At 42.2% G+C, this 27,584-nt stretch overlaps 1 protein-coding gene across 5 annotated transcripts in view; it reads right to left on the reverse strand.

The window, feature by feature from the left end:
• Positions 1-27,584, reverse strand: part of CTNND2 (catenin delta 2) — a 1,230,307-nt gene that overhangs the window by 113,143 nt on the left and 1,089,580 nt on the right. For all 5 annotated transcript variants that reach the window (XM_075062683.1, XM_075062682.1, XM_075062681.1 and 2 more), the window contains one exon: positions 17,522-17,695. In XM_075062683.1, coding sequence (XP_074918784.1) covers positions 17,522-17,695 — 174 coding nt within the window. The remainder of the gene's footprint in view (positions 1-17,521; positions 17,696-27,584) is intronic.

The raw sequence follows: 27,584 nt of genomic DNA on the forward strand, positions 1-27,584 counted from the left end.
GGATAAATTCATGATGGCTAAGTCCATAAATAGCTATTAGCCAGGAAGGGTAAAGAATGGTGTCCCTAGCCTCTGTTCATCAGAGGATAGAGATGGATGGCAAGAGAGAGATCACTTGATCATTGCCTGTTGGCTTCACTCCCTGCAGTGCACCTGGCATTGGCCACTGTCGGTAGACAGATACTGGACTAGATGGACCTTTGGTCTGACTCGGTACGGCCATTCTTATGTTCTTATGTTCACAGCTTCTGTCTTCCAGCTGAAGACAGAAGCTGCTGCCGAATTGCCGCTGCCGTGGAAATGTGTGATCCACCCTAACGGCACACAGACTGCCCTCGCCATCTGCGGCGGCAATTCAGTGTGCTGCTTGGGGTGGCAAAAACAGTAGAGCCGGCCTTGGCTACAATGATCAACACCCTCCATGACACACCTGTCAAGACCCATGGGTCCTACATATGCCTATCACAATGTGTGGTGTACCACATCCAGTGCACTAAATGTCCCGGTAGCACTTATATGGGTGAAACCAGACAATCACTATGCTCTATGATAAAAAAAACAAAACATTCTATCACCTCTAGGTGAACAGTTTTCACAAAGCGATCACTCTATATCTGACCTATCAGTCCTCATCCTTATAGGAAAGCTGTGCAATAGTATCAAAAGATGAGGCTGGGAGCTTAAATTCAGAACTTTGTTAGACACTAAAAATCATGCTTTTAATAAAGACCCTGGATTTATGGCTTATTACAACAACCTGTAACCCATTAACCCCTGCCTCCTCACTTTTTGTCCTAAGACTACAGGGGTGTTAATGGGCAACTTCATGTTGAATGATCCCTTTAAAATATGTGCTAATCACTTTTGCAAAACTATTTGTTCGATCTTGTATTTACTCTCAATACCTTTCCTACACCTGAAGAAAAGTTCTGTGTAGCTTGAAAGCTTGTCTCTCTCCCCAGTAGAAATTGGTCCAATAAAACCTGTTACCTTACCCACTTTGTCTATTGAATAACAAAATTCAGTCAAGCTGGGCAAAGGCTTCAGACTTGGTTGCAGCCAAAGCAATAATGGTTAAAGTATCTTTTCAGGTAGATGGAATAAGGGGTTCTGGTCATCACTGAGCACTGCACTGTAATGTATATGAAATGCACATTTATCAGGCAAGGGTGGCTTTCCTGAAATGAAGCAATGTTGGCTCTCAGATAAGAGAAAATAAACAAGAGCTGATAGGATTCTTGCTATATCTTATTTTATTCTTTCCTTCCTCTGTTCTGTTCTCTAGAACCATGTTGCGGGATAATATTTAATGAGCATTCACCAGCTGAGAAATCAAAACTCAATCTCAAGGATCAGTAACTTTCAATTAAAAATATGTCCTAGAAAAATAACCTCTTTCCTAAAATCAGGGCAACATTTTGTTTTAAAAGAGTATTAAATATGAGATGTTGTGAATACCCCAAACTGACACTTCTAAATTTACTTCTCTAATAGCCAGGTATTTACCTGTCAGATTAATGAACTGTCAGCTGCAGCTGTAAGAAGAAAAAATGATAGCTCCTTGCTGCTTACAAAACTCCCAGCTCTGTATTTCCTATGCATCTCCCAGGGGATGTATCCAATGTGTCTGCTACTATTAAGAGGTGACTGTCAGAGTGAGAGTGCAAGTTAACAGGGAGACTATTTTGAGACTGTGGTGAGACTGTTTGGTTGAGGTCAAAACAGAGGCTGCTCAAAACAATCAGCCGCCCTAAGCAAAACTGCACTGTGTCATCTGCCTCCAACCCCATTAGATGCTCACAGCAGACCCCCAGTGCCTCCCCTGCTGCTGCTGCCGCAACCCCATCCCTAAACCTTGTGCAGACAGGTGGAAAGCTGATGTGTCAGACACTAGCCTGAGACTGCAGAGGCCATTGGGTCCCAATGAGAGACCCCACGGGATGGGAATGGTCCGACACCTAGGCAGGATGAGCTGGGCCAGGCCAGGAGGAGAGTCCCCCTAGCCTCTGTCCTAGGCCATGCAAGTGGTAAAGACTACCTCCTGGGCAGGTGATCCCCCAGCAGGGGTCGACTTTCCCAATGGTCCTTTCCAGGCAGGTTAGCACCAGCTGCTTGGGGCTCACAAGGAGAGCGAGACCCAGCTCAGCACCCCTGGACTACAGTGGCTCTTTCCCCGGGAGTCACAGCCACTCAGCTCAATCACAGTGGGACCCGAGCACTAGCAGGTGGCAGCTCTCAGCCCACTGGGCTCCAGTTATTGGGAATCAAAGACCTTGCCAGTAGCAGCCCCAAGCAGCTCTGCACCTGAGCCACACTGCCAGGGTGGGGAGCAGCAGGGGTGCTTCCCCAGCAGGGGGCTTCCTCCTGCTCCTCAGAGCCCAGGCTGGTGGCTAACCCCTGACCCTGGCAGCACTGCCAGCCTCTTTCCCCTCCGCAGCCACCCATAGCTGGAACTGGAGTGAATCTAAACTCCCAGAAATCTGCCTCCTTCGGCAGCTGCCTCAGCTGCCTATAACTGGAGCAGCCTGTGGATAAGAGTTCAAGCCAGTACATTGTACATCCAGGGACATCGCTTGGCTCAGTAAGGACACCCTGCCCGGGTCTCTTGCTTTGAATAAGGATTGCCTCCGTTTTTACAAAAGAGTGTATGTTACGTAATGACAATGGGGATATACAATCATGGTATCAATTATCCATTGTATTGTGAACACCACTACAAAACATACCATACTATACTGACTGTAAACAAAGGTGGTTCCTGGCATTTCCAGTTGTCTATTGGAAATCATAAGCATTTCTTTTAGGAGACCTAAAGTTGCACTAGCTTCTTGCTTATCATTTAGAAGAAATAGGGACATTTGAGGAACAAAATGGAGACACTCCACTGAAAGCAAAGACATTGAACTAGGAGCATGCTGGAGCAACAGAGTATGAAAAATAACATGTTCCTCCTCAATAGGGCTATTTGGCATGCATGCCTTTTCTGCAGCTAAGGCATCCATTAATTAGCATAGCATAAATATTCCAGGTAAAACACTGTTTTAAAGGAACAGTTTTGCTCTATGTTCATTTTTCCTGAGTTAACTACCTCTGCAGTACTGCAGGATAACTCATCCTGCTTTAGGGAAGTTGACAGACTTATTTTTGTTATGTAGCCACTATCATTACATCCATGTTTATAAGTCATACACCTTAGGGTGGAAACCTGGGGTTGTCTATTAATCTTATGAGCAATCTGTCGAGACCTAAATATGAAGCTGCATTTAGAAAGTAGTGAGAAATATCTGTCTCTATTTAGCTAAACTGCCAATTAGGACAAAGTGTCTGCAAGCAATGATGATGTGATGTGTATATTTCAGGAATAGTGAAATTAAGATGCTCCAAACTGCTTTTTTATTCTCTCCCAGACTTGAGAAATGGAATCACTCTTGCATGTACTGACAATTCTTTTAGTTTGTGTAAAGCCATTATGAAACATTCCTGCATTTCCACATTGCTGGTCAATAGCTAGTATGAGTGTAAAGAAGTATAAAAGATATGAACATAAAAATATGGAAGGAGACAAATGATTTGTTGTCTCTGTAAATGAGAAGCTCTGCCAATATACTTAATCATCCAATTACTTCATAAATCAGTTGTAATATCAATGATCAAATAATTGCTGTGCCTGTAAAGAGAAAGGACTCCTGTGGGAACAGTATAGCTTTGGAGAGAGCTAGCATAAAAAAAATCCATTTCTGTTGCATCAGATGGAGGCTAAATTTTCAAAGACATGCATGAGAGTAACAATTTGTGCAGCAATACTCTTTGCAGATAATGGAATTTGTGGGGCATGACTTCTATACATCACTCCAAAGATGTACAGTACATCTCTACTTCCACTTTTATTCACAGTTTCTGTTTTTATTTTAGTCACAGTAACTAAGAGGAAAAATACAGTAATCTGGAAAATTATTCCTTAGTTTGGAACTGTTATTGTTATAAAGTACCCTTTCCAGTGTTTTATGCCTCATGGAATTGAGATCAAATCAGGCTGAAACTCAGTGTAAAAATGATTCATTCAGAGGAAAATTATTTATTTTTTTAAAAATTTGAAAGATTAAATTACTGTCCTCCTTTTACTGTTTTTGGTGGTTTTCTATATTCTTCTGCTAAGCACAAAGTAAGGAAGATTTTTCCCCCCACAATGAAATTATGCATTCAGCACAAAATGGAAAATTTTGGAATGCCAGAAACTAAACAAAGCTGATGTTTTTAATTGAGATCTTCCCACCTTCCAACTTGTATCAGGGTTCTCTGGTGCACATGCATGAACACATAGACACACAGACAAACACACAATTGAATTCACATACTCATCAATTTCAGCTGGAGTTTGCATCCTAAGCATAATGTATATTTCATCCCTCAAAGGATCTGTGAACTCTCTGAAGGGTAAGGGGAAGATTTGAGATGTAAGCTACCACAGAGGTAATCAAAGCCACATTGGGGCAGGGAATGAAACTGCAAGTTTGGGACCAGTGATCCACACCACTCTGTAGCAACATCATTTAAAAGGTAATGCAAACAACCCAAAGTAGAAAAAAAAAGGGTTTTATTCACTACAAATAAAGAGAATAGCCTGTTCTTATAATCTCAAGTCTATTTTTTAACCCACATATCTCCATTGGTGCACCTGTGCAATCACTTTAATTGACATAAAACATGGTTCGCCAAACTTTTCAATCTCGTGAACACTTCATAAGAGAGAAAGTGAGCCTCTCACAGACAGTCCACTCCCTACCATTTAACCTTATCTCCCCAGTCTTTAGTTCTCACACTATTTCATTTTGTGGGCAATTAGAAAAGGTTCCACGTGCCAGTAGTGGGTCTATGGACTACAGTATGAGACCAACAGCTCTAGAGAGAAATATTTGTTGGTTGCTTTCCCCTTATCCCATGACCTCCATTAGGTTTAAATAGAAAGCAGCAATCTGACAAGGTGAAGTGAAAAATAAATTTTCTTAAATATTTGAGAAAAATATACTGTCTGTGCTGAAGGAACTGAATTTGGAAGCCTGGTGCCCATTTTTTTTTGCTACTGTCACTCCCACAGCACAAACACATTGTTTGGATTCAAAACCTAATTTCTTTCCTTGAGAGATACCTTAATCTCCACCAAATATTGGATCTTTTAAAACCTATAAGGTTTTGAGAATAAGCCGTCAAATTTTATGGAAAGCAAACATACTGGGTGTAATAAAGAGTCAGTCTGTAAACGGGTTAATCACAGACTATTGTCCCACTCCTCAGGATGATGCCCATGATGCCTTTATGAGATGACAGTGTTATGTACTAGTTCCTTGAATAATATTGACTACTCTCCCACAAAGCTCATAATTTTCTATATTTATTAGTGTATATATCTGCCTGGGACAAATTTCCATCCAGTAAAGAATTCCTGACAGATCATGACTTGACAGTTTATAGAGCTTTTGATTCTTTAAAAGTGTGGGGTTTTTACCAGTTTGGGTTGGTGCTGATTTAAATAGTTGATATATTATAAAATGTCTTCTCCTTTGTATAGTATGTGGCTTTATCACATGAATGTTTTGGAGACTTAGGCAGACAGGCAGACTTTCTACTTGAACTAAATAACTTTCCTGTTGGAATAAAAAGCCTGATGTAACTTCAAAAGGTGTGTGTGTGTGTGTGTGTGTGTGTGTAAACAATCAGACACATTTGAAAGCTTGTCTCTTTCACCAATAGATATTGGTCCAATAAAAGATATTACTTCACCTACCCTGTCTTCCTACACAATTAGAGTAATCAGAAAAGTTTTGCAAGGAACCTTCAATGTCTCTGTAGCGAGGCGGTGTGGCTCCCCTCCTCCACAGGGAGGGTTAAGCCCCATCCATCTTCCCCCAGGGCGGAACTTCCGGGCAGAAGTCCCGCCCCTCAAAGGCAGGCAGCTTCCAGAAAGTATAAGCCGGGCGCCCGGCTTCAGTTGGAGCTCAGCAAGCGGCGAGAAGCAACAGGTGGCCCGGACGACCTCTGCGCTGGGAGGCCTGGCCGATCCAAGACCAGGGACACAGGCCTTGCCCGGAACCGACCCGCAGCAAACCAACGACCCTGGCTGCGGGAAACTACCACCGCTACCCAGCCCCAAACTACGGCTTGGAGGAGGAACTTTTCGGACCGACCTGGCCACCGCTACCGCAGGAGGACCCCGGATCTTACCTAGCCCGACTGGGAGGAACCCATGACGGTAAGACGACCGCGGACCAGTAGGGAGCGAAGGGGGGATGGGAAAGTAGCCCGGGGCGCTGACCACAGTTCAAGCCGCAGAAGGCCCGAGCCGTACATGACCGGTGTTGTCGGTTAGGGATCCCCCCCGATCATCTGGTCAGTGTGTTCGGGCTGGATCCCCACTGACGCTACTAGCGGCGACAGCCGCTATTTAGGGTCCTCCCCGGCTAAACGCAGAGAGCGGGTGGCCTGCCTTCCCCTGCCACCGTTAGCCGGGTGGCAGTATCCCCTTCGCCCCCACAGCTACCGTTGTGTTTGTTGCTCTGCCCTGCCCCAAAAGGGCCAGAGCTCGCTGACTGTTTGCTGCTCTGCCCTGCCCCAAAGGGCCAAGCTCTCTGCCATGTTTGTTGCTCTGCCCTGCCCCCAAAGGGCCAGAGCTCTCTGACTGTTTGCTCTTCTCTGCCCTGCCCAAAGGGCAGAGCTCTCTGACTTTGTTTGTTTGCTCTGCCCTGCCCCAAGGCCAGGAGCCCCCTAACTGTTTGCTGCCTGCCTGCCCAAAGGGTCCAGAGCTCTCTGACTGTGCTTGCTCTGCCCTGCCCCAAAGGGCCAGAGGCCCCTAAACTGTGGCTGCTCTTGCCTTGCCCCCAAAGGCCAGAGTCCTCTGGAACTGTTTGCTGCGTATGCCCTGCTCCAAAAGGGGCAGAGCCTCTAACTGTTTGCTGCTCTGCCCTGCCCAAAGGGCCAGAGACTCTCTGACTGTTTGCTGCGCTGCCCGCCCCAAAGGGCCAGAGCCCCCTAACTGTTGCTGCCTCTGCCTGCCCCAAAGGCCAGAGCTCTCTGACTGTTGTTGCTCCGCCCTGCCAAAGGGCCCAGAAGCCCCTAACTGTTTTTGCTCGCCCTGCCCCAAAGGGCCTCAAGCTTCTTGACTGGTTGTTTGCTCCGCCCTGCCCCAAAGGGCCGGAGCCTAGGGACACTGTCTTTGGGCCCCGCCCGATCCAAGGGCTGGGCCCGATTAACCTTTGTCTCTCTCTGCCCTCCCAATGGCAGAGCCTAGTTGTACTGTGTTTTGGTGCCCGCCTGTTATCCAAGCGGGCCCCACTTGACTTCGCTGGTGTCCAGGTCCGCTCCCAGAGGACGAGCGTCCGGACAGTGGACCGTGGACCTGAGGGACGAGACCCGGGGAGACCAGGACGAGGCCGGTGTGGCTCCCCTCCTCCACAGGGAGGGTTGAGCCCCGGCCTCCCTCGTCACAGTCTCCTGGCCTGAAAATGGTAGAAGATTGATAATCTAGATGAATCATGCTTTAGACAATAAGTATTCAATAATAGTGAATAATTATGAATGTGTGATTGGACAGGAAGGGTTCTGGAAACATTTTGGCCTGCTATCCTTAGAGATAACTGAACTGACCTCTTGACTGAACCGCTCTCTTTTATGTCTTCAATTTCTTTGTCAAATTATTTGCTTAATACGTCTCTCACTTCTATAAAGAGATTTCTTCAGAAAACCAGATATTTGTTTAAGGAATAAAAACAGATATCTCATCTGGCTATTTCAAGAGATCAGACTGTGACCTGGAAATCTAATTCTTTTTGTATAGTATTTGCTATTGATCAGAGGCAGGTACCTAGTTATAAACACTGACTTGTATAATCAAGAGAACACTATGCTACCCATCTGTGCTGAGTGATCAAGCTGGGGAAATGGAAAGAAAGGGCTTGAGAAGAGCTGATGGAGGAATGATAGGTTCCTACCCCATGAGGCTTGTAGAGAACTAAGACAAAAGCAGTGACACTGGGTGAGATGAGAAAGGATATAAAAAAACAATGGAGACTCAAGAGAGAGATTCTAAAGGCATCCACAGGAAGCAGTACAACAGGAAATGGGGATAATACCACGTGCAGATTATCTGCATGCAGCACATACATTTAATTTCTAAAATGCAACTGATTTTAAGGGACATTTTTGAAGCATGAACAGAAAGTATTACAGCTTTAAGATGCTTCAAGCTATATAGACAGTCAAGAGAGAATCGTTGGGACACAAAGGGAACTGAAAGAGGATTGAAGTAGCCATGGCAGCTATTTTACAACAGGTGATTATGTTATCAAAGGAAATGTTCTATATAAGGTATATCACTGTTCAAAAACTAAACAAAGAAATATAAATTAAGAAAGAAAGTGGTTTCTTTAAGGGCCTAACAAAAGCAAGGAAATCCTTAGCCAAAGATACCACACTTCATCTCTAACTCGGTAACACAGAGAAGATTACAGCTGAGCTGGTCCTTTATTTGGAGACTTCAGAAATGTCACCCACCAGTTTAATGGATGGGAGACTTGGACTGGATCCACAAGATGACACAGAGGTTTAGAATGAAATGTGGATTGTAGGCGGGTACTCCACTGCCTGTTGGCTGCCAGAGAGAGAGGAGCTGATTGACTCCTTGTTCCTCACAATAATTAATTTAAACCCTTGCCAGGGGTTTCTTGTATCTCTTGCCCCCTTTTAGTTGAACTCACTCTCTCTCTCCTCATAGTTATATAATATAGGAACTGTGTTTTTAGGATGCTATAGGTCTGATCAACCACCTGTTTTAGGGGTCAAGAAGGAATTTTTCCCATTGGGGCCAAATTGGCTAAGGGTATGGCTACACTTGGACATGTGCAGCGCTGGGAGTTACAGCTGTGGTCGCACAGCTGTGTAGGAACAGCGCTGCAGTGCGGCCACACTGACAGCTACCAGCCGCTGCCAGTTGTGGGCCACAACTTTTGCCAGCATTTTTTGCCAGCCCCGCGTTGGGGAAGTGGGGTGCAAAATTGGTTGGCCACTAGCCCCCCTAGCGGTTCAAAGTGGCTGCAAGGGGCTTCAAGAGGGGGGGATCGGGTGGAGCGTGAACAGGGGGGGTTTTGGGCAGCAAAAATGTGACCGCTGACCAGTAGGGGTGGGGTGGAGGGTGGAACAGGGCGTGGGAGAGAGCGGATTAATTTAACAGACCGACACTGGTCCCCTCACTTGTGCATTACAGGGTGGGGGTGGATGTGGAACAGGGAGCGCGGGGAGACACCGGAAAAAAATTTTTGAGCAAGACACTTGGAGCTCCCCTGCCTTTGCAAATTCCCCCGGCCATTTCACCCACCCTCTTCTCCTCATCACTCACCTTTAAAATGTAAACTTTAGAACCCCAGATAAACACCTCCGACGACCCTCCCCCCTGCCGTGGCTTTGGTTTGTCCCTCCTCAAGCAAAACAGCTTGGTGGAAAACAATTCCATAGCTCTCCGCTTCGGCCCTCGCTCGCTGGGAGCAAAAAGCAGCCTTGAGTTGGGTATCCAAGGATGTAAAAAACCTTCGGTTTGTTGTTAGACAGGAATTCCTGGGAAAACCTCCCTTAATACCCTGGAGCCAATAAAGCCCGCTGGTTGAAGTGTCCCACACCTGATGAGCAGCGCTGCATCACCAGCGCTGGATTCGCTATACCCGTAGCAGACCAGGAGTACAGCCAGCGCTGCAGCCAGGGAGTTGCAGCGCTGGCTGAGCTTTGTAAGTGTGGACACCAAGTAAGTTGCAGCGCTGTAACTCCCTCATCAGTGCTGCAACTTGCAAGTGTAGCCAAGCCCTAAGGCCTGGTAGGGGTTTTTTTTTTTTTTTAACCTTCTGCAGTGTCACAAAGACACAGTTAGGTTAAACAGGTATAGACTTCAGAAATTAAATATTAGGAATTGTGTGAATGTTTACTTCATCATAACTTGCGGTCAGTGTCCAGTGCAGATAAAAGGCCAAAGGGCCAGAAATAAGAGACCCAGGATTTCACTGGTGGACCTCGGGCCTATGTTAAAAAGGGAGACCGGAAGCCTTTGCAGACCAAGGTCCCTCTTTGGTACAGTAACTCCCCACTTAACATCATCCCAGTTAGCATTGTTTCATTGTTACATTGCTGATCAATTAGAGAACATGCTCGTTTAAAGTTGTGCATTGCTCCCTTATAACATTGTTTGGCAGCCACCTGCTTTGTCTACTGCATGCAGGAAGAGCAGCCCGTTTGAGCTAGCTGGTGGGGGCTTGGAACCAGGGTGGGCCAGCAACCTCTCATCAGGTCCCCTAAGTTCCCTGTGTGGCAGCCGCCCAGCAGGCTATCAATTGCTGGGCAGTTCACCTGTCCCTCTCCGCACTGCCATGTGCTGCTCCCAGGAGCTTCCTGCCTGCTGTGTAGGGGGTACAGAGGTGCTGATGTCAGGGTGACCTCCTACCCCCACTCCTGCCCCCCCACTCCTGTACCCCATCTCCAGAGGATGTTAAGTTTCATAAAGCTGCAGCCTGGTGCTTAAAATCCATACCCATGTTGCAACAGGTAAAATTACTGACAAGACTTTTAAATGATTTATAAGCATGAGCAGGAAGTCCCCTGAACACCCTGGTTTAGAAAAGGTAAGAACACGTTGACATTATGGTCATGCTGTTCCCCAAAACAGTCCTACTCAAAATAAAAAATAAAGGTCATGCTAACGAATAATTTAGGACATTCAATGCATACTGAATTATAGTATTAAAATATGAAGAAAATTGCTGAATGGTAGAAAATAAGGATTATGTTTTGCTAGTGTAATGTTGATGAAATGTTAATGATTTACAATAATATAGTACAGAAAATGTAAAACAAATTATTAAAGTGTGGGTATATAAATGTATAACTGGATATATCATCATAACATTGATTGGCAGGAAGCTAATGAATATGTAATGTGGAAAAATATAAACAAACAAGTGAAAAAGGGCCCAAGTCGGAGAATATTGGTCCAGAGACTGAGATAACCATCATGAAGAGGAGAGTTTCCCGGTATCCTGGAACTCAGTAACTTGGCCTCCTGTCTGTTCTGTCTATTTATTTATTCTCTGTTATAAATACAGGCTCAGAAATTATAAGTGATCATGATTCTGTCTGAAAAATTATAAAGACAAAGATTGATTAAGCCTAAACTGGGTGGACTCGTGACTCAGTTTTCTACCTTACAGTTGAATCATTAAAAAGTCTCCTTCAGTAATTTTACCTTTTGCATTTTGAAGTGGTTTATTCAGTTCAGAATCTAGGTATTTAGTTGTTTCCCAACACCTGTTTCTGTTGTGATTCACTTGCATGTCCTGATCAAAATTAACATCTGCAATATGATTCTTTGGTATCAAATTGATTCTTAGCTATCAAAATCTTACATAAAATAGACAGATACTCAATGGCCCAAATTCAGCTGTCAGATACATGCATACAAATTCCCAGTCAAGTCACCTATGTACTTGAGGGCAGAATCTGGCTTCCAATGGACATAAATTAGACTTTGTTAAATGCAGGGTTTTTTAACATTATTTTTTATTACACTTCGAATAGATCATAAGAATATCAGAACGGACATACTGGGTCAGACCAAATGCCCATCTAGCCCAGTATCCTGTCTTCTGACAGTGGCCAATGCCAGGTGCCACAGAAATAATGAACCAAAATCATCAAGTGATCCGTTCCCTGTTGCTCATTCCAAGCTTCTGACAAAAAATCCTGTATATAAAGCCAACTGACTCTGGCCAAGACCATAACGAACCTGCCATTTTATTATTCTTACCAGAGAGAAAAAGATGCTGCCAGCAGACCTACAGAAAAGTCCTGTATAAAATCATTATACAATTATAAAAAGAAATGGGACTGGGGATTTCCTTTTACAGGACTCAGCCCTCAGGGTATAAAAAATATTAGAGACAGGGCTGTGGAATGCACTTTAGGCTAATGCATATACCAGAGTGATGTAGAAACAAGAGATTATTATTAAGCAGCAAAAAACTGAGTTTTAAAAATTCACTTTGAAATGTGAAAACACCTCATATTTACACCTTCTTGCTTCTTGCATAGGAAAGTGAATACCTGGGCCCTTACAGTCTTGGTAAAGACCTGCTGCCTTGTTGTTCTTCATCTGCATGATGGCATTGTGCACCTCATATAAAACTGGGAGGGTCTCCGAGCTCGTCCCCAAAATGGTCATTGAGGGATTTGCTTAAGGACTTTATCTACAACCATAGAATTATGGTTAAGGAGATCTTCAAAATGTTCTTTCCAGTGAGAATTGATGGATTCATTGTCCTTCAGAAGTGTGCTTCCATCCTTAGAGCAAAGAGGATTCATACCATGACAAACTGGCCCATAAACAGCCTTGGTGGCACTAAAGAAACCACATGTATTGTGGATATCTGCGAGATGTTGGAGTTCTTGCGCTTTCTCAGTACACCATTTGTTCTTAAGTTCTCTGGTTTTATGTTGTACTTCTGTCCTCGCTTTGGCATGGGCTTCTCTCTTTTTATTACAATTTATGTCATTCTGCCAAGCACAAAATGCCATTCTCTTCTCATTGATGAGTTGCTCAATTTCAGCATCATTCTCGTCAAACCAGTCTTGATGTTTTCTGGTGTGGTAGCCTATGGTTTCCTCACAGGCATTGATTACTGCTTTCAACTGGCTCCAATGTTCCTCAATTTATTCTGGAAACTGATGGGAGCTTTTCTTTTAAGACTGCTTGGAAGTGGTCATGCTTAATAGGGTCCTTCAAATCTTGAACCTTCAGTTTGCGTCTGACCTGCTTCTTTTGCAGCCTCCATTTGGGAGCTATCTTAATTTGCATTGTGGATCAAATAAGGTGATGACCAGTCCAACAGTCATCAGCACTTGTCATTGCTCTTGTGAGAAGTATGTCACTACGATCTCGGATACGAATTATGACATAGTTCAGGATATGCCCGCTGAAGTCTTCAAAAAAGGTGGCCCAGAGCTAATACGGCAGCTTTACCTGCTTATCCTTAAAATCTAGATAAAGGAGGAGATTCCCAGTGAAATGAGAGATGCCTTGTTTGTCACCCTCTTCAAGAAAGGGGATAAAGTGGATTGTGGAAATTATCATGGCATCTCTTCTCCTAACCACTGCAGGCAAAGTTCTAGCGTGGATCCTTGGAATCCGCCTTCTGCCCCTGTCAGAAGAAATTTTACCAGAGTCATAGAGTGGTTTCCAACCACGTCACGGAACTGCAGATATGATCTTCACAGCACAGCAGCTGCAAGAAAGGTGTCAGGAGCAAAACTGACCATTGTACATGGCTTTTATTAATCTAACTAAAGCCGTTGACTCAGTGAATAGCCGTGCCCTCTGGACTGTACTTTCCAAGATTGGATGTCCTGATAAATACATCAATGTCCTAAAATTGCTTCATGATAACATGAAAGCGACTGTTCTGAGCAGCACTGGCTCCCAGAGTGAACCTTTCAAAGTACAAACAGGAGTCATACAGGGCTGTATCATCACTCCAATCATGTTTGTGGTTTTTATTGCTGTTATTCTTTACCTAATTCCTGGGAAGTTTATAGCTGGCATTGAAATCACTTACAGAATGCATGGAAAGCTTTTCAGGCTTAGCAGGCTGAAAGCCAAGAGTAAGATTTCCACAACATCTATTGTGGAACTTCAGTATGCTGATGACAACACAGATCTTCAAACTATCTTGAATGTGTTTGCCAATGTTTATGCATGTCTTGGTCTCACTCTTAATATCAAGAAGACTAAAGTGCTCTATCAGCCCTCTCCAAATGAGATATTACATGCCCCATCTATCAAAATCAATGGAGTGGCACTAGAGAATGTCGATCATTTCCTCTACCTTAGAAGTCATCTTTTATCCAAGGCAGATATTGATGCAGAAATTCAGCATTGCCTGAGCTGTGTCAGTGTAGCTTTTTCTCGTTTATGACACAGGGTCTTTGAAGATCACGACATTTGAACAGCTTTTTTATCAAGCCTTTATTCTCCCAACACTGTTGTATGGGTCTGAAACTTGGACAACCTATAGACACCACTTGAAAGTCCTTGAGAGGCACCATCAACGCTGCCTTCATAAGATTCTGAAGATCAAATGGGAAGACAGGCACACCAATATTAGTGTTCTGGAAGAGACAAAGACCACCAGCATCGAGGCAATGCACATCCATCAGCCATGGTCACGTTGTCCAGATGCCAGACCATCACCTCCCAGAACAGCTCCTGTTCTCTCTGCTAAAAGAAGGGTACCATAATGTGGATGGACAATGGAAGCATTATAAGGACTTGCTGAAGGACAACCTAAACAAATATAATATTGACATTGATACCTGGGAGACACTTGTCCAAGATGCTTAAAATGGAGTGAAGTCCTATGTGATGGGACCCTGCATTTTGAACTTGCTCGCTGACAAGCTGAAGCGGACAAGAGACACAAGAGGAAGGAGAGACTGGTCTCCAGTCATGGTCAACAGCCTCCTGCTGAGGTTGAAAACATCTGCCCTCATTGTAATAGAACTTGTGATTCAAGTATTGGCCTTATTAGCCACCTGAGGACCCATAACTCCCATGGAAGATGATCATACTTGGTAACGAGTAATTGCCCATCATCATCACAGTCTTGGTAAAGACTAAACAATAATGAGTGCCCAAAGGAAACTCAAATAGATCCTGAACTTGGTTGTCATGCCAAGATGATATTATTTCCACATTCATTGTAAAGGACCCATGCCAGACACTGAGATGCCAATTCAGTGGAGAAGCTCTATGTGAAAGTTGGAGGAATTGTTGAGTATAGAACCCAAATAGCAAAAGCTGCAGACTGCTTTGAAAGTTTCATTATTCAAAGAGATTGGGAGCCATGGGTGGACCTGATCCTACATTTTTCAGCTTTGTCTTTGACCACAAAACATGGAGGCCAACTTTAGAAGACATATATGCACATAAAGGAAAAATATATGCCCTAGAATGGAAAACTATTGCTCCATGTATTTAAAAAAAGATTTCAGCTTGGCTGTAATCATCAGAGCTAGAGACTGACTCTTATACTTTGTATTTGAGATTTTCAAAGCAGACTAGGGGATTTGTACACATATAGGCCATTAATACCAATGGAAGATAAGTATCTAAATCCTCCCAGACAGTTTTATCTTTTAAAAAGTATTCTAGGTTTTCTCTTATCTCTCTACTCTTCCTTCATGGGGTTTTGGAACATCTGGCCTATCTTAAAGGCCTTACCTTCTCTGTCACAGTACAGGTTTAGACAATTGCACAGCTGGAGAAAGGAAAAGAGTAAATCAGATCTTGAAAAATAATGCATGTGTCTGAATTAGACTATAAACTTTCATATGCATTTGTATAACTGAGGCCCTGATGCTCCCTGAGGACCTTTGGGCATCATTATAATACACATGGCATTAATAAAGACAGCAGCATTTGTTTTTAGCACAGCTGACTTTCTTCTTCTTTTTTGTTTCTTTCATTTTACTTTAGACTAGCTCTAACCAAAAAATCTCAAGCTAAGATCATTTCCCACTCCATCCCTCCTTGTGCCTAATTATGTCTTGTAGGAAATCACACAAAAAACGGGAACCTCCCATAGGAATAACCTAGGAATAACCTCTTCTTTTAAGAGTTTGGTTCCTGTTATGTCAGTAGTTTTATCTTCAGAGAACTTCAGCAGCAGAAAAGTAAGATTGAGAGGAAGAATCTTCAGTGCTGATGTAATCCCTAAGGAGTGTTATTCCCCTCACAGATATGACTAGAATGAGATGCCAAATTAAATATACTCATTTTGCCTTCTATGTGTCGTTCATAACGGAAACAGTGAATCTGTAGAAAAATGGAGCAATAAGAGAGCAAGCGAGTTCTCCCTGAGATCTCAGCTAGTATAATGGTGAAGTTCAAAGCTGTTCTTCCAAGATACCATTTTCAATGGAACTCAGCAGGACCTCTCTTTTTATTGCACACACACGCACTCATTAAGTACTAGATGAATAAAACCAAATGTATGTTACCTCTGTGCCAGCCCAATATAGGCTGATGTGGAAGGCCATAATGAGGACTGGTCATCAGATCCAGTGCTACAGCCCTTCCAACTAGTATGGTAGGTCTGTGACTAAGTAGCAGCCCCTTCACCAGTCTTCAGTTGGAGGAATGGATTTCATTTTCTGTATCCATTAGCAGTTCACCTCATTTCTTGTCACTGTATGGGTGCAGTGGCTGTGCAGCACCATTCAGGATCAGGTCAAAGGGCAGACATTTTGTTACACATTTCACTATAGAGCTGAGTATGATGGTCAATGGAATGTTATAAGGCTGGTGGAACAGAGCAATTAAAAGCCATATATCTCTTCAGAGCTATAGGGTATTCTAATTCAACTCCCAACACAGTTCTGTTCAGCAAAAAGCTGTTTTTGGTGCCAGGACTCAATTCTCAAAGGGGGTGCTTAAATTAGATTGGCACTTACACACCTAAAATAGGCATCTGAGCACCTAAATACTGAACTGGATATTCTCAAAGCACCTAAGTTTGAATATTGTGCTGCCCAACTTCCATGTGCAACCTGAAAGGTCTTAATGGAGAATTAATGTAAGGGTGGGGTTATACTAATGGAGCAGTGTGAGATGGTCTGGACTCTCATCCCATCAGATCAAGTTATCTCCAAGAAAATGCATGCCACAGAAATTGGTAAAATATTCAGGCCAGGATGCCATCACAAACATTTATACATTTATTTAAATTTTAAACATATTTTCAAGATCTGGTGGTAAAATTATTAATCAGTTTATTGAAAACATTTAGAGATCAAAATATTGGATGTTTTGATCTCACATATCTGAAAGTGGAGGCACAAACAATAATGTTCGCATTGGTAAGATAGCCTGAATTCAGAATTTCCTTGCCTTGTTTTTACTCTTAACAATAATGTTATTTTAATGTTTAGTATCTTTATTGATTTGTTAAGGAAAAGCATGGATGCTAGGGTTTCTTGTCTTTGTGTCACTTCGTTATATCTTGCTACATTCTGTTCTGTTTCGCATAACCAGACTGCAGTCAACCAGTGCTTTGACATGCAAAGTGGTCTCATTCAGCTGTCACCGGTGCGATTTTTTACCCATTTTCCATGACACTATCTGCATAGTTTTGTAGTGTCACTGCTTTTATTCTTTTGGATATTGGGTTTTCAGTATAATTTTTCATATTTAACTAGACTAATGTCTAATTAATCAGTTTTAAATGCTGTGTACTGGGATTTCTTAGGAAATAGGATTATTGACAATAAATATAACAAACATGAAATTTTGCAGTGCAAATTTGACTCCTTTTTCCAGCTAGTTTTCTGAAATGTGTGGCTTTTCTCCCCCCCCTCAGAGTTGCACTTATAGCTATAATATCTTTGTTCTTATCCATGTGGGCTTCTTAGAATATAAAAAGTTCAGAGTAGTAGTCCATACCTTCCAGCTTCCTGCAGCCAAGTTCTGCAGTGCACCTGCTGCTCCTTCCAGTGTGTCTGGATTTGAGCACTCAGAGAGAAGCGTGAGGTAGGGTTTGACTATTGAAGGGTGCCACAGCATCTGGATTCCTTTTGGTGGTTCTGCACAGTCTGGGAGAGGTCCTACTCCATCCCACTGTTGGAAAGAAGAAACCAAATGTCATAAAGTATGCCAATATCAAAGAGAACAATATTCAAACATTTTTTTATATAGGCCCATGGCCAAAAACCACCACCTTCACCTTTAACATACTGTTTGTGATCCTAGTACTCTATAAAATAGCTTTTTGATTGTATTTGACCTCACCATTAGTGAAAATCTAAGAGTGTTCTACCTAACTAGCATAATGAGAACAATTAACCTTCAATACATAATTTAACTTTTTCAGGGGAGTGAATACCTATTGGGACACACATGTATCAACAGATCTTAATAGATGCTTTAACAACTTGCATAAAAAAGAGATTTTCTTTTTATATTTGACTTGATCCTTTGTGCTCTTTCTTTCCACTGGGAATCACACTCAAAAAATAAATTACATGGGGGCATGTGCTCATCACATTTATAGGCCAGGAAGGTAAGGTTGCTGAGAAGTAGCTTTCCACTACCACATAGCTACTTCTAGCCCCTTTGTGGCACTTAAACTGCTACTCAGCTCTGAGGGCAGCTACTCTGAAGGGCTTCAAACAGCCCCCAATTTCTTTTATAAATCTACCCATCCCAAAAACGTTCTTCACCAATGTAGAATTCTGCCTCCAAAATTACTCCATCCTGATGCCTAATGTGGGCAGTATACAGTATCTGGTCTAAGAACAGATCTCACAAGCCATCAGGAGTGGAAATGGGAGCTTTAGTCCAATGGAAAGAAGAGATTTCCTCTTTCCAATCCAACTTATAGCATTGACACCTAGAAGGTCCTAAGATATGGGACTTAAAAGTCAAAATACTTTTATGCAAAGAAATGCTATTTTAGGTAATTTTAAAAGTATTTTTAAATGCAAAACTTTTATGTTTCTCTCAATGTGCATTGTACAGGCAGAGGAATACAAAAAAGAGAATCTCAATAACATTTTAAAACATTTTCTAAAACATTCCTAATGCATTTTTCTTCTGTAAAATATGTGGCATATATAGAGTGCATAAGGTGAGTGATGATTTGTTTAAACTGAAACAAAGACAAACGAGCCAGCAGGAGGCAGAAATAACCCCTTCTTCATCCTCACTGCCTCTGGAGGATACAGCCAATCAGTCAGTCTGCCCTGATCCCACTCATCCAATGGCAGCAGAAGCAGTTAGAACAGGCTCCGACCTCACACCCAATGAACCCATTCTCTCCCCTGGGGGGAAGAAGGAGATGAAAGCAGCAGCAGCTCTAGATCCCTCAAACCCATGGGGGCATGGCATGCATGACCCCATCACTCAGTGGCCCAGCAATTAGTTAGTTGGTTAGTGGGTGAGCATTGGTCCAGATCCTTAGCTCATGTAAATTGATATGGATCTATTGACTTCAATGGAGCTGTGCCAGTTTACACCTGCTGACCATTATGCTTTGCAAATGAAAAAAGAACAAACACAAATGCAAAGTTAGCTGCTCTTTCAATAATGCACATAAAGAGTTATGTGAGAGCAGCTGCTAGGAGATATAACTCAGAGCATTGGACAAAAAAGATAACATATAATCAATGGAAAAGCAGTCTCTATTAGAGGCACTATCAAATGCCCAGGAACAGTAGCAAAATCACCTTAAAAGGGTTGAAGCTAAACCCTGCTGAATGCAGCCACTCTGAAAGGGAGCATGATGTGCTTGTGAAATCGGATTGTTAAAATTCTGCTTTCAAACTAAAGAAAAGGTTGGTTGACTTTCCTGCTGGTGAGAGAATTCAGTCCCCCTCTTTGGACATAATAATCAGCCCTTCCAGGAATTGCTTCATGAAGGCTCATAAAAAAGCTACTTTTTTGCCCTTAGGAGAATGCAATAAACTGCCTGAAGTCTCAGTTTTTTTGTTTTGTTTTTCTTTGTGGTGAGGGCAGTGGGGAAGTAGGAAATTCATCTTATGAGGGGCCCAATTCTGTCCTCACACCAGTTTTTACACTGGTTTAAGTACCTTCACTCCTGATTTACTTTGGTACAAATATAATCCAAATTCAGGTCAAGATCTTCACCTCTACCCTCCCAATCCTATTTCAAATTACACACCTTGAACACTGTGCTATCCAATTTATATACCAGGTTTTTATTATATTTCTCAGGAACAAAGTATAATGCAGCAAATATGTTAGCTCTGGTGTACACACAGTTTTTGTACTGGTAAAACTGTTGGTCATGGATGTCATTTTTTACTGAAATAGTTATATCTGTGCAATTCCTAGTGTAGACCCATTTATATCACCATAGAGATTCTTATATCAGTATAACTTATTCCTCCATAGTTAAAAACAGGTATATGCATGTTTATACGGTATAACTGTCTCCACATAGGAAAGTTATACCTCTTTAACTGTGTTGGTATAGTTTTCTGCGGACAAATCTTTCCTTAATACTGGCTTGGCAAATGATGATTCTTCCTTGTTTGGTGATGGTTATGAGAACACATTCTTGTTCTTTTTTTAAAGGAAAATCAAATGAATACATTTGCTGATTCTTCACCCCTGCTCTTCGATAGCACAGGGAGCATACTTTATCAGTCACTAAGAGGGGAAATGAGTGTGGGAGACCTTTATTACAGCATCATGAGAACTCCACTGAAGCACAGGTGGGTAAATGAAGAGTTTTACATTCCTAATTTACCACTGATGAGCGTATGAGTTAAAATTCTTTACGAACGTTTTTTGAGCTCACCAGCAACATACTACTAAAACCACAGCAGGGCAGATTCTTATGACTTGTCTACATGGTCAGATGATGTGCTGTACACAGGGTATGATTTCTAAAACACAATGTTGTGGATGCACATTAATGGATCCGTGTAGTACCTGCTGATGTGTTTCACATAGTGCCGTTTGAAACAGTACTACATTAAAGTGCAGTAGGGAGCATTTACTGATCATCAGCAGGATCTACATGGACTAATTAATGTGCAACACATTAGTGGCTTTAGGAATCATACCCTTATAGAGCATATAACCCCATCGTGTAGACAAGTGCTTAGTTGCATTCTGGCCCCTTTGGGCCATTTGAGCAACACCAAAGGGTCAGAAAGTTGGGCATGCCCAGCTGAGAATTCCTCCGGCATAGATGTGTTGAGGTCAGCATCTGCACTCTCCTTTCACCTCCCGCCCCCATTCTCCCTCGCACATATTCTTGGCTCCAGTCCAGGGGGAACATCAGGGTGGTGAGGGATTCTGGAGCCAGCGGTTGTAGGGATATTAAAGAAGGTACTAACAGTGATTCCCCCAAGTGACAGTGACCTCCCATTTTCACCAAGTACAAAAATCTTTTACTTCTTCTGTTAAAACCTGTAAGCTAATGTCTGCAGAAACCATTGATTGTATCTGTCCTGTGAAAGATACTCTATTACTATGTAAAACTTACAAACAAGTTAATTGACTTAGTTCTTGAAGTAAACACTTTGCTAGCCTTAAGCTGTAATTGATACAATGTAAAGAAACAACCGCCACCCTCTGTGATTACAGGGCCAGGAGTCTCATATGAATTAACACACACCCCGAAAGCGGTGAAGACAGTAAATTAAAATATGGTTAAGATATGGAGTGTATGTTGATGGTTAGGGAGGTGCCAGCCTAGAAAGGGAGTATCCATCGGCCAAAGAATGTGGCAAGTGGACCACCAGACAATTCCCGGAGGGTAAACTGGGATCCACTCCAACACCAGGAATGTGCCACTTTAGACAATGTGGAGCCACCAGAAATGCGCCATCTGCATTGAGTTAGCAACAGCAGGATGAAACAGTTCCCATAGACTAACATAGGAATTAATTCCTGTAGGAATGAACTCCAAAGACTGAAGACGTTGAGTCTCTGGTTCTGCTGCCAACCTCCAGGAGCATCAGGTGCATCTGACACAGACTCAGCTCTATCCTCATGACCAAGATACCTGGCCAATAACTTGGCATGAGCAACTTCTAGGCTGGTCATTATAACACCTATACAGAACCTGAATGAATGATTGTGTGAATGAATATATATGTATGTGTGTGTGTATAAGGAATAAGTAGTGATAGGAATAAGTAGTTAAACAATGTTGTTTATTTTCTCTTTTGCTTTATTATTATTTTTACAATAAATGTGTCATCTTTGCCTTACCCCTCTTAATAAGATCCTGCTGGTTTTTATTATATTGGTATAACACGGTCATAGCTCAGATCTGCCCTGAGAAATAGAGAGCTCTAACTGGCTTCCTCACAGTCTCCCCCTCGTCCTCTTTCACCATCAAATATGGGTTCTTTTGAGTGGAAGCTCAGTGCAGCAGAGAATTTGGGACAACCTGTACATTAGTAACAACATTCTCGTCTAAGGTTCGTGTGTCAATAAAACATATGTGAGTGTTTGTGCATACTGAATTTAAACATAAAAAGCCAAAACAGTATCACATGTGAAGGATCTTGTCTCAGAGCAATGGGAGCCAAGTATGGATAGGATCATCTTCTAAAGTGAGGTGTAATGTAGGCGGGCAATGGGAGGAATAGCTCAGTGGCCTGCTAAACCCAAGGTTGTGAGTTCAATCCTTGAGGGGGCCATTTAGGGGTCTGGGGCAAAACTCTGTCTGGGGATTGGCCCTGCTTTGAGCAGGGGGTTGGACTACATGACCTCCTGAGGTCCTTTCCAACCCTGATATTCTATGAATGCTTCCTGTAGCATCCACAGCCATGCCCTATTCAAAATATGAGAATTAAATCATGTGTCCAGGGTAAGGAGGTTGCATTAACTTTCCTTGAGGGTTTTCTCTTTGCTTTCTCCTTTCCTAAAGGCACTATTGTAAAATGTGATACATGATTAATTCAGAAGAGAATTTTTTCTGAAAAGTGATCACCATGCAGTTCTAAAATGCCTTTTATTACATCCTCCTCTTAATGGCTACTGAGAGAATAGGGAGGAAATGAAGAGAGCAACTGATGGAAGTAAGGATCTTCTTTGATGACAACTAGAGATGTAGTCCAAAGTGTTCTATGTTATTTGAGGGTCTTTGTAGCATTGTGGTATCTTAATATTGAAGAAAATGAGCTATTTCAAAGCTAAATCTGACTGACCTTTATCTACATCATTTATTCAAACTTTTGTTAAGTCAATTAAAAAACCCTGAATAGTCCCAAAGAAAAATGTATTTTCACAAGCAATAATATTACAATACCTTTTCTCTAACAGCTGCTATAGCAAGACTGACTGTGGCAAGGCTGGAATCGCTTTGTAGTTAGCACTGTCTATATTAATGAATGAAGGCTGTGAGCTAAAAGACTCTATACAAAGAAGTTTAGAACAGTTACTCTATAGCTGTAATCCATCAGAAATGATCAATAAATTCTAGCTGAGATAGTTTTCAGATGTAGAGAGAACCTCTGAAAAAGATGAAGGCCGTACACAGTCTCACAATCACGTAGCTTATGTTAAGGAGAAGAAAGCCATAAGCAAAAGCTCCTTCCAGCCCTCCTTGCTTCAGCTGTCATTTCCAAAGATATTGTGGGTGAAATTGACAGAAACTGGTAGATACAAATCTCCCATTTCCTGAAACCAACTCAGAGATAAAAGGGTTCAAAGGAAGGAGGAAAGACAGAAAAAAATGAAAAGCTGAATATGACTTTCCTTCAAAATAATGGTTTCTGAGAATAGAGTATATTGCTAAGTAGTTTCAAATGTTTCCATATTACCTGAAGGATTAACGACCCTCCCATTTTAACAAAAGAGAGCAAGATGAGCTCATAGAGTTTCAAGACAATGGTGAGTAAATCAGAACTTAAAAACAGATATTTAGGCGCTAACAAAACCATATAACTTAGCAAATGACACATGAAGTGATTTGTGATTGTGAGGTTTGAGTTTTAAATATTTTATTTTTCAGCCAATGTTTCTCTTCTGTCTTATTTCCCTCCCCTTCTGACATCTGTGGGGTAGCCTATTTGAAGTGAATTTAGTAGTTTCACTGCACATCCCAGTGGACAGGTGTCAGTATCATAGAAAACAATACTAAAAATGTCACCTCATTGGCAGATTCAGTACAGAGGCCAAGGACTGATTCTTTGTGGAAACTAAATACTATCACTCTGTGGGGTAGATCCCCTCAGATTAGAGGTGTGGTACATTCATGGAACAACGTGGGGAAGGGTACACTGCTACTGTCTATGCTGTCCCTGTTCTGTGTATCAGGAGAGGACTTCTGTCATTGGTGCGAGCAGTCTGGGCATTTTTAGGAGCACTACATTCAAACAATTACAAAAATTATCTTTATCTATTCTTTCAAGGGTCAATTTGTTGTTGTTGGAGATTTGAAAAAAACACTTGGAAGAGCTGTGAAAGGAGTCTATATTCACAACCCCTATATATTTATGCTCATTTTGGTTTTGCTAAGTAGTGAAGATATTATAGAAGAGCTGATAATAGAAAATATCCATGGCATCCAAATATCCAAATGGTGAGTTGATTTAGTTTAAATCAGATGGAAGAATAATCAAAACCAGTTAGTAACTAAGATTTTTTTACTTTACAAGGGCAGAGGAAGAAATTAAAGGAATTAGTTAGTGAAGTCAATTGAACTGAAATGTGCAGGAACTTAAATGTGATGGAAACTTAGAACTTTAAGTCAAAGGTGCAAAAACTGTCTGGAATTTGCATCCCAAACAAGTGGAAAAAATGTGTAGGGAAGGACTGCAGCTCTAACTGGATACACTACCACCTGAAAAAGATTAGTAATAAGCAGAGAGCCTAGAAGGAAAGGAAGAAGAGACTGATAATCAAAGAAAGTCTAGGGGTATGCCAAAAGCCAAGCAGAGTTACACCTTGCAAAGAAGGTAGATAAATAAACGTATTAACATATAAATAAAGAAGGATAAGAAGGGAAGTGGGGCTGTTATGCAGTGGAGATAGGGTAGAGATTAAGAATAATCTGGGTATAGCCTAAAAACCAAGTGAACACTTTACCTGTTTTCAATAAGAGTGATAATGTAGAACATAGGGGCAAGGGCAGCATGGTTAATGATTAATGAGCATATGGAAATAGAAATTACTACATTTGAGATGGAAGCAAACCTCAAAGATCTTAATGAACTCAAATCTGGGAGTCCTCAAAATCTCCATCCCAGAATACTGAATGACCATAAACATGGAATTACAAGTACAATAGGAAGGATTTTTAATAAATCTGTCAAATTGAGGGTAATACCACGACTAGAGAATATCAAACATAGTTCCTATACTTAAAAAAAAGGTGGGGGGAAGCAATCCAGGTAACTGCAGATCAATTAGTCTGACCTCAATAGTAGCAAGGCTTTAAAACAAATTTTGAAAGAAATAAAAATTCAAGACATAGAGGTAAACAAAAATGGAATAAAATGCAACTTGGTTTTACCAGAATTAGATCATGTTAGACTAAAGCTGATACACTTTGGTCATGGAGGCTCTTCAGCTTCATAGCATCTCCTTAATGCTATTCCCAAAGGTTTGGGGGAAATTCTGCCCCTAAGTGGGCTCAGGCTGCCAGATAGTTGCTCCCTAGCTGACGCTGGGTGATGCCGCCCCACTCAGTTTTCCAGCTTTGCTCTGCAATGTTAAGCTGAGCTGGGGAGTTCCAGTCAGCTTCTGAACAAGGAGTTTGGAGGGACAGTGATTTGTGCCTCAGTGTACATGAAAGTGAGGGAGTGACAGTAATAGCTAGAGTCTTGCATAATGCAGGCAAGTGTTGTCCAAGTCTCATCACACATCTTTGCCATTGTGCCACCCCCCCTGAGTGTACCACACCCATGTTATTCTGGCACGGGGTCTCTCTCAGTATAGACATCAAATTGTGGCCAATTATGGGATAGTTTTGTGATGTATCTAAACAGTGGCCAAAGGAAATTGAATCGGAGGGAGAGCTATCCCTTCACCATTTGAAGAGGTGGGGGAAATTTGGAAGAGTGCTGCTTTTCAGTGCTACAAGAAGGATGGGGAGCTCTCAGTCTGCTCTTAGCAGAGAAGAGGGCTCAGTATTTTCCCCAGTCCCCTTTATATATAAATGAGAACATAGAGGTGACCAGCAAAATAATATAATTTGTGACTCAAGCCAATGTTTTAATTACACAGGAGAAAAACTAATGCATCAATCCAGCTAGCCTCATTTTGCCCCCACCTCAGCCTGCCAGTCACCAGTCTGTGACTAACCTACTTCTCACTTTAATACAAGCGACCATGTTACAGTTGCATTGACATTTTTTCTTTTATTTAAGAAGCTTGATTTGGTTCCTGTGCTAGCAGCAGTTTGAGTTTTATGTTCATTTGGTGCTGTAACTCCTTGCAGGCCACTTTTGTTATACTTGGGGATCTGATCCTAACCATTTTGTAATTTTCTGCTTTCTTCCCACCATATGCAGTGGAAAATGCATGCCTCAACCTAACTCCTTGTGCTGGATTTTAAAACAGTCATATGTGTGTCCGCTCATATACACAAACACATATTTCCATATGATTGTGGGAGGGGTCCGGAAGGTAGAAAAAGAAGTGCATTCTCCTTCCATATGCTGATTTCTGCACTGATCACCAGCCCCACACTTGACAAGATTAGTGGGAAGGGGGTAGCTCATGACCACAGTTTTTCTCTAGTAATATATCATTTTTAGTGTTTTTATTTTAAGCTACTAAATGTGCAATTTTTCCTTTTGCACATTCTGCAAAAAATTGTCACCAAGTGTTAAAAACAAACACTTGAAAAATGTAACAGCTAAAACCATCTTGGGTCTCACCCCAAAAATGTAATAGTGGGAAAACATCTCAGCCATTTGAGACAGGCTGAATAATTTTTCAGCTATAGTTCCTTTGTTTCATAGAAGAAGAAGAATCATAGAAGATTAGAGTTGGAAGAGACCTCAGAAGGTCATCTAGTCCAAACGGCTGCTCAAAGCAGGACCAATACCAACTAAATCATCCCAGCCAAGGCTTTGTTAAGCTGGGCCTTAAAAAACCTCTAAGGATGGAGATTCCACCACCTCCCTAGGTAACCCATTCCAGTGTTTCACCACTCTCCCAGTGAAATAGTGTTTCCCAATATCCAACCTAGACTTCCCCCACTGTAACTTGAGACCATTGCTGCTTGTTCTGTCATCTACCACCACTGAGAATAGCTGACTTCCATCCTCTTTGGAACCCTGCTTCAGGCAGTTGAAGGCTACTATCAAATCCCCCCACACTCTTCTCTTCTGCAGACTAAACAAGCCCAGTTCCCTCAGCTTCTCCTCATAAGTCATATGCCCCAGCCCCCTAATCATTTTCATTGCCCTCTACAAGACTCTCTCCAACTTGTCCACATCCTTTCTGTAGTGGGGAGCCCAACTTGATGCAATACTCCAGATGTGATCTCACCAGTGCCGAATAGAGGGGAATAATCACTTCCCATGATCTGCTGGCAATGCTCCTACTAATACCACCCAATATGCTGTTAACCTTCTTGGCAACAAGGGCACACTGCTGACTGATATCCAGCTTCTCATCCACTATAATCCCCAGGTCCTGTTCTGCAGAACTGCTGCTTAGCCAGTCAGTCCTCTGTGGGTTAACAGAGGTCAAATTAATACCAGAAGTTTAATGGCTCATTCCAAAGGCATCAGAATGGTGAACCCCTAAAAAGTGTTAAAACAATAAGACTCCCATCTTGGGGAGGACCATCACCTCTTGTCCTTGCGGTCTATGTGGCTGCAGACTTAGGAGCCTATGCCAGTCATCCTTGAGGTCCCCAATCCAATGGTCTATATTGGAGGCTAATATCTGTGAGATACAATGACCAAGATTTTCAACAACTGAAACCTAAATTAGACATCTAAATCCATACTTGTGCACATAAAGAAGTTGAAGTTTGACTCTCAATGGTACTGAGCACCCATAGCTC

Source organism: Chelonoidis abingdonii, chromosome 2 (assembly GCF_003597395.2).
Source record: "Chelonoidis abingdonii isolate Lonesome George chromosome 2, CheloAbing_2.0, whole genome shotgun sequence".
Classification (NCBI taxonomy): domain Eukaryota; kingdom Metazoa; phylum Chordata; order Testudines; family Testudinidae; genus Chelonoidis; species Chelonoidis abingdonii.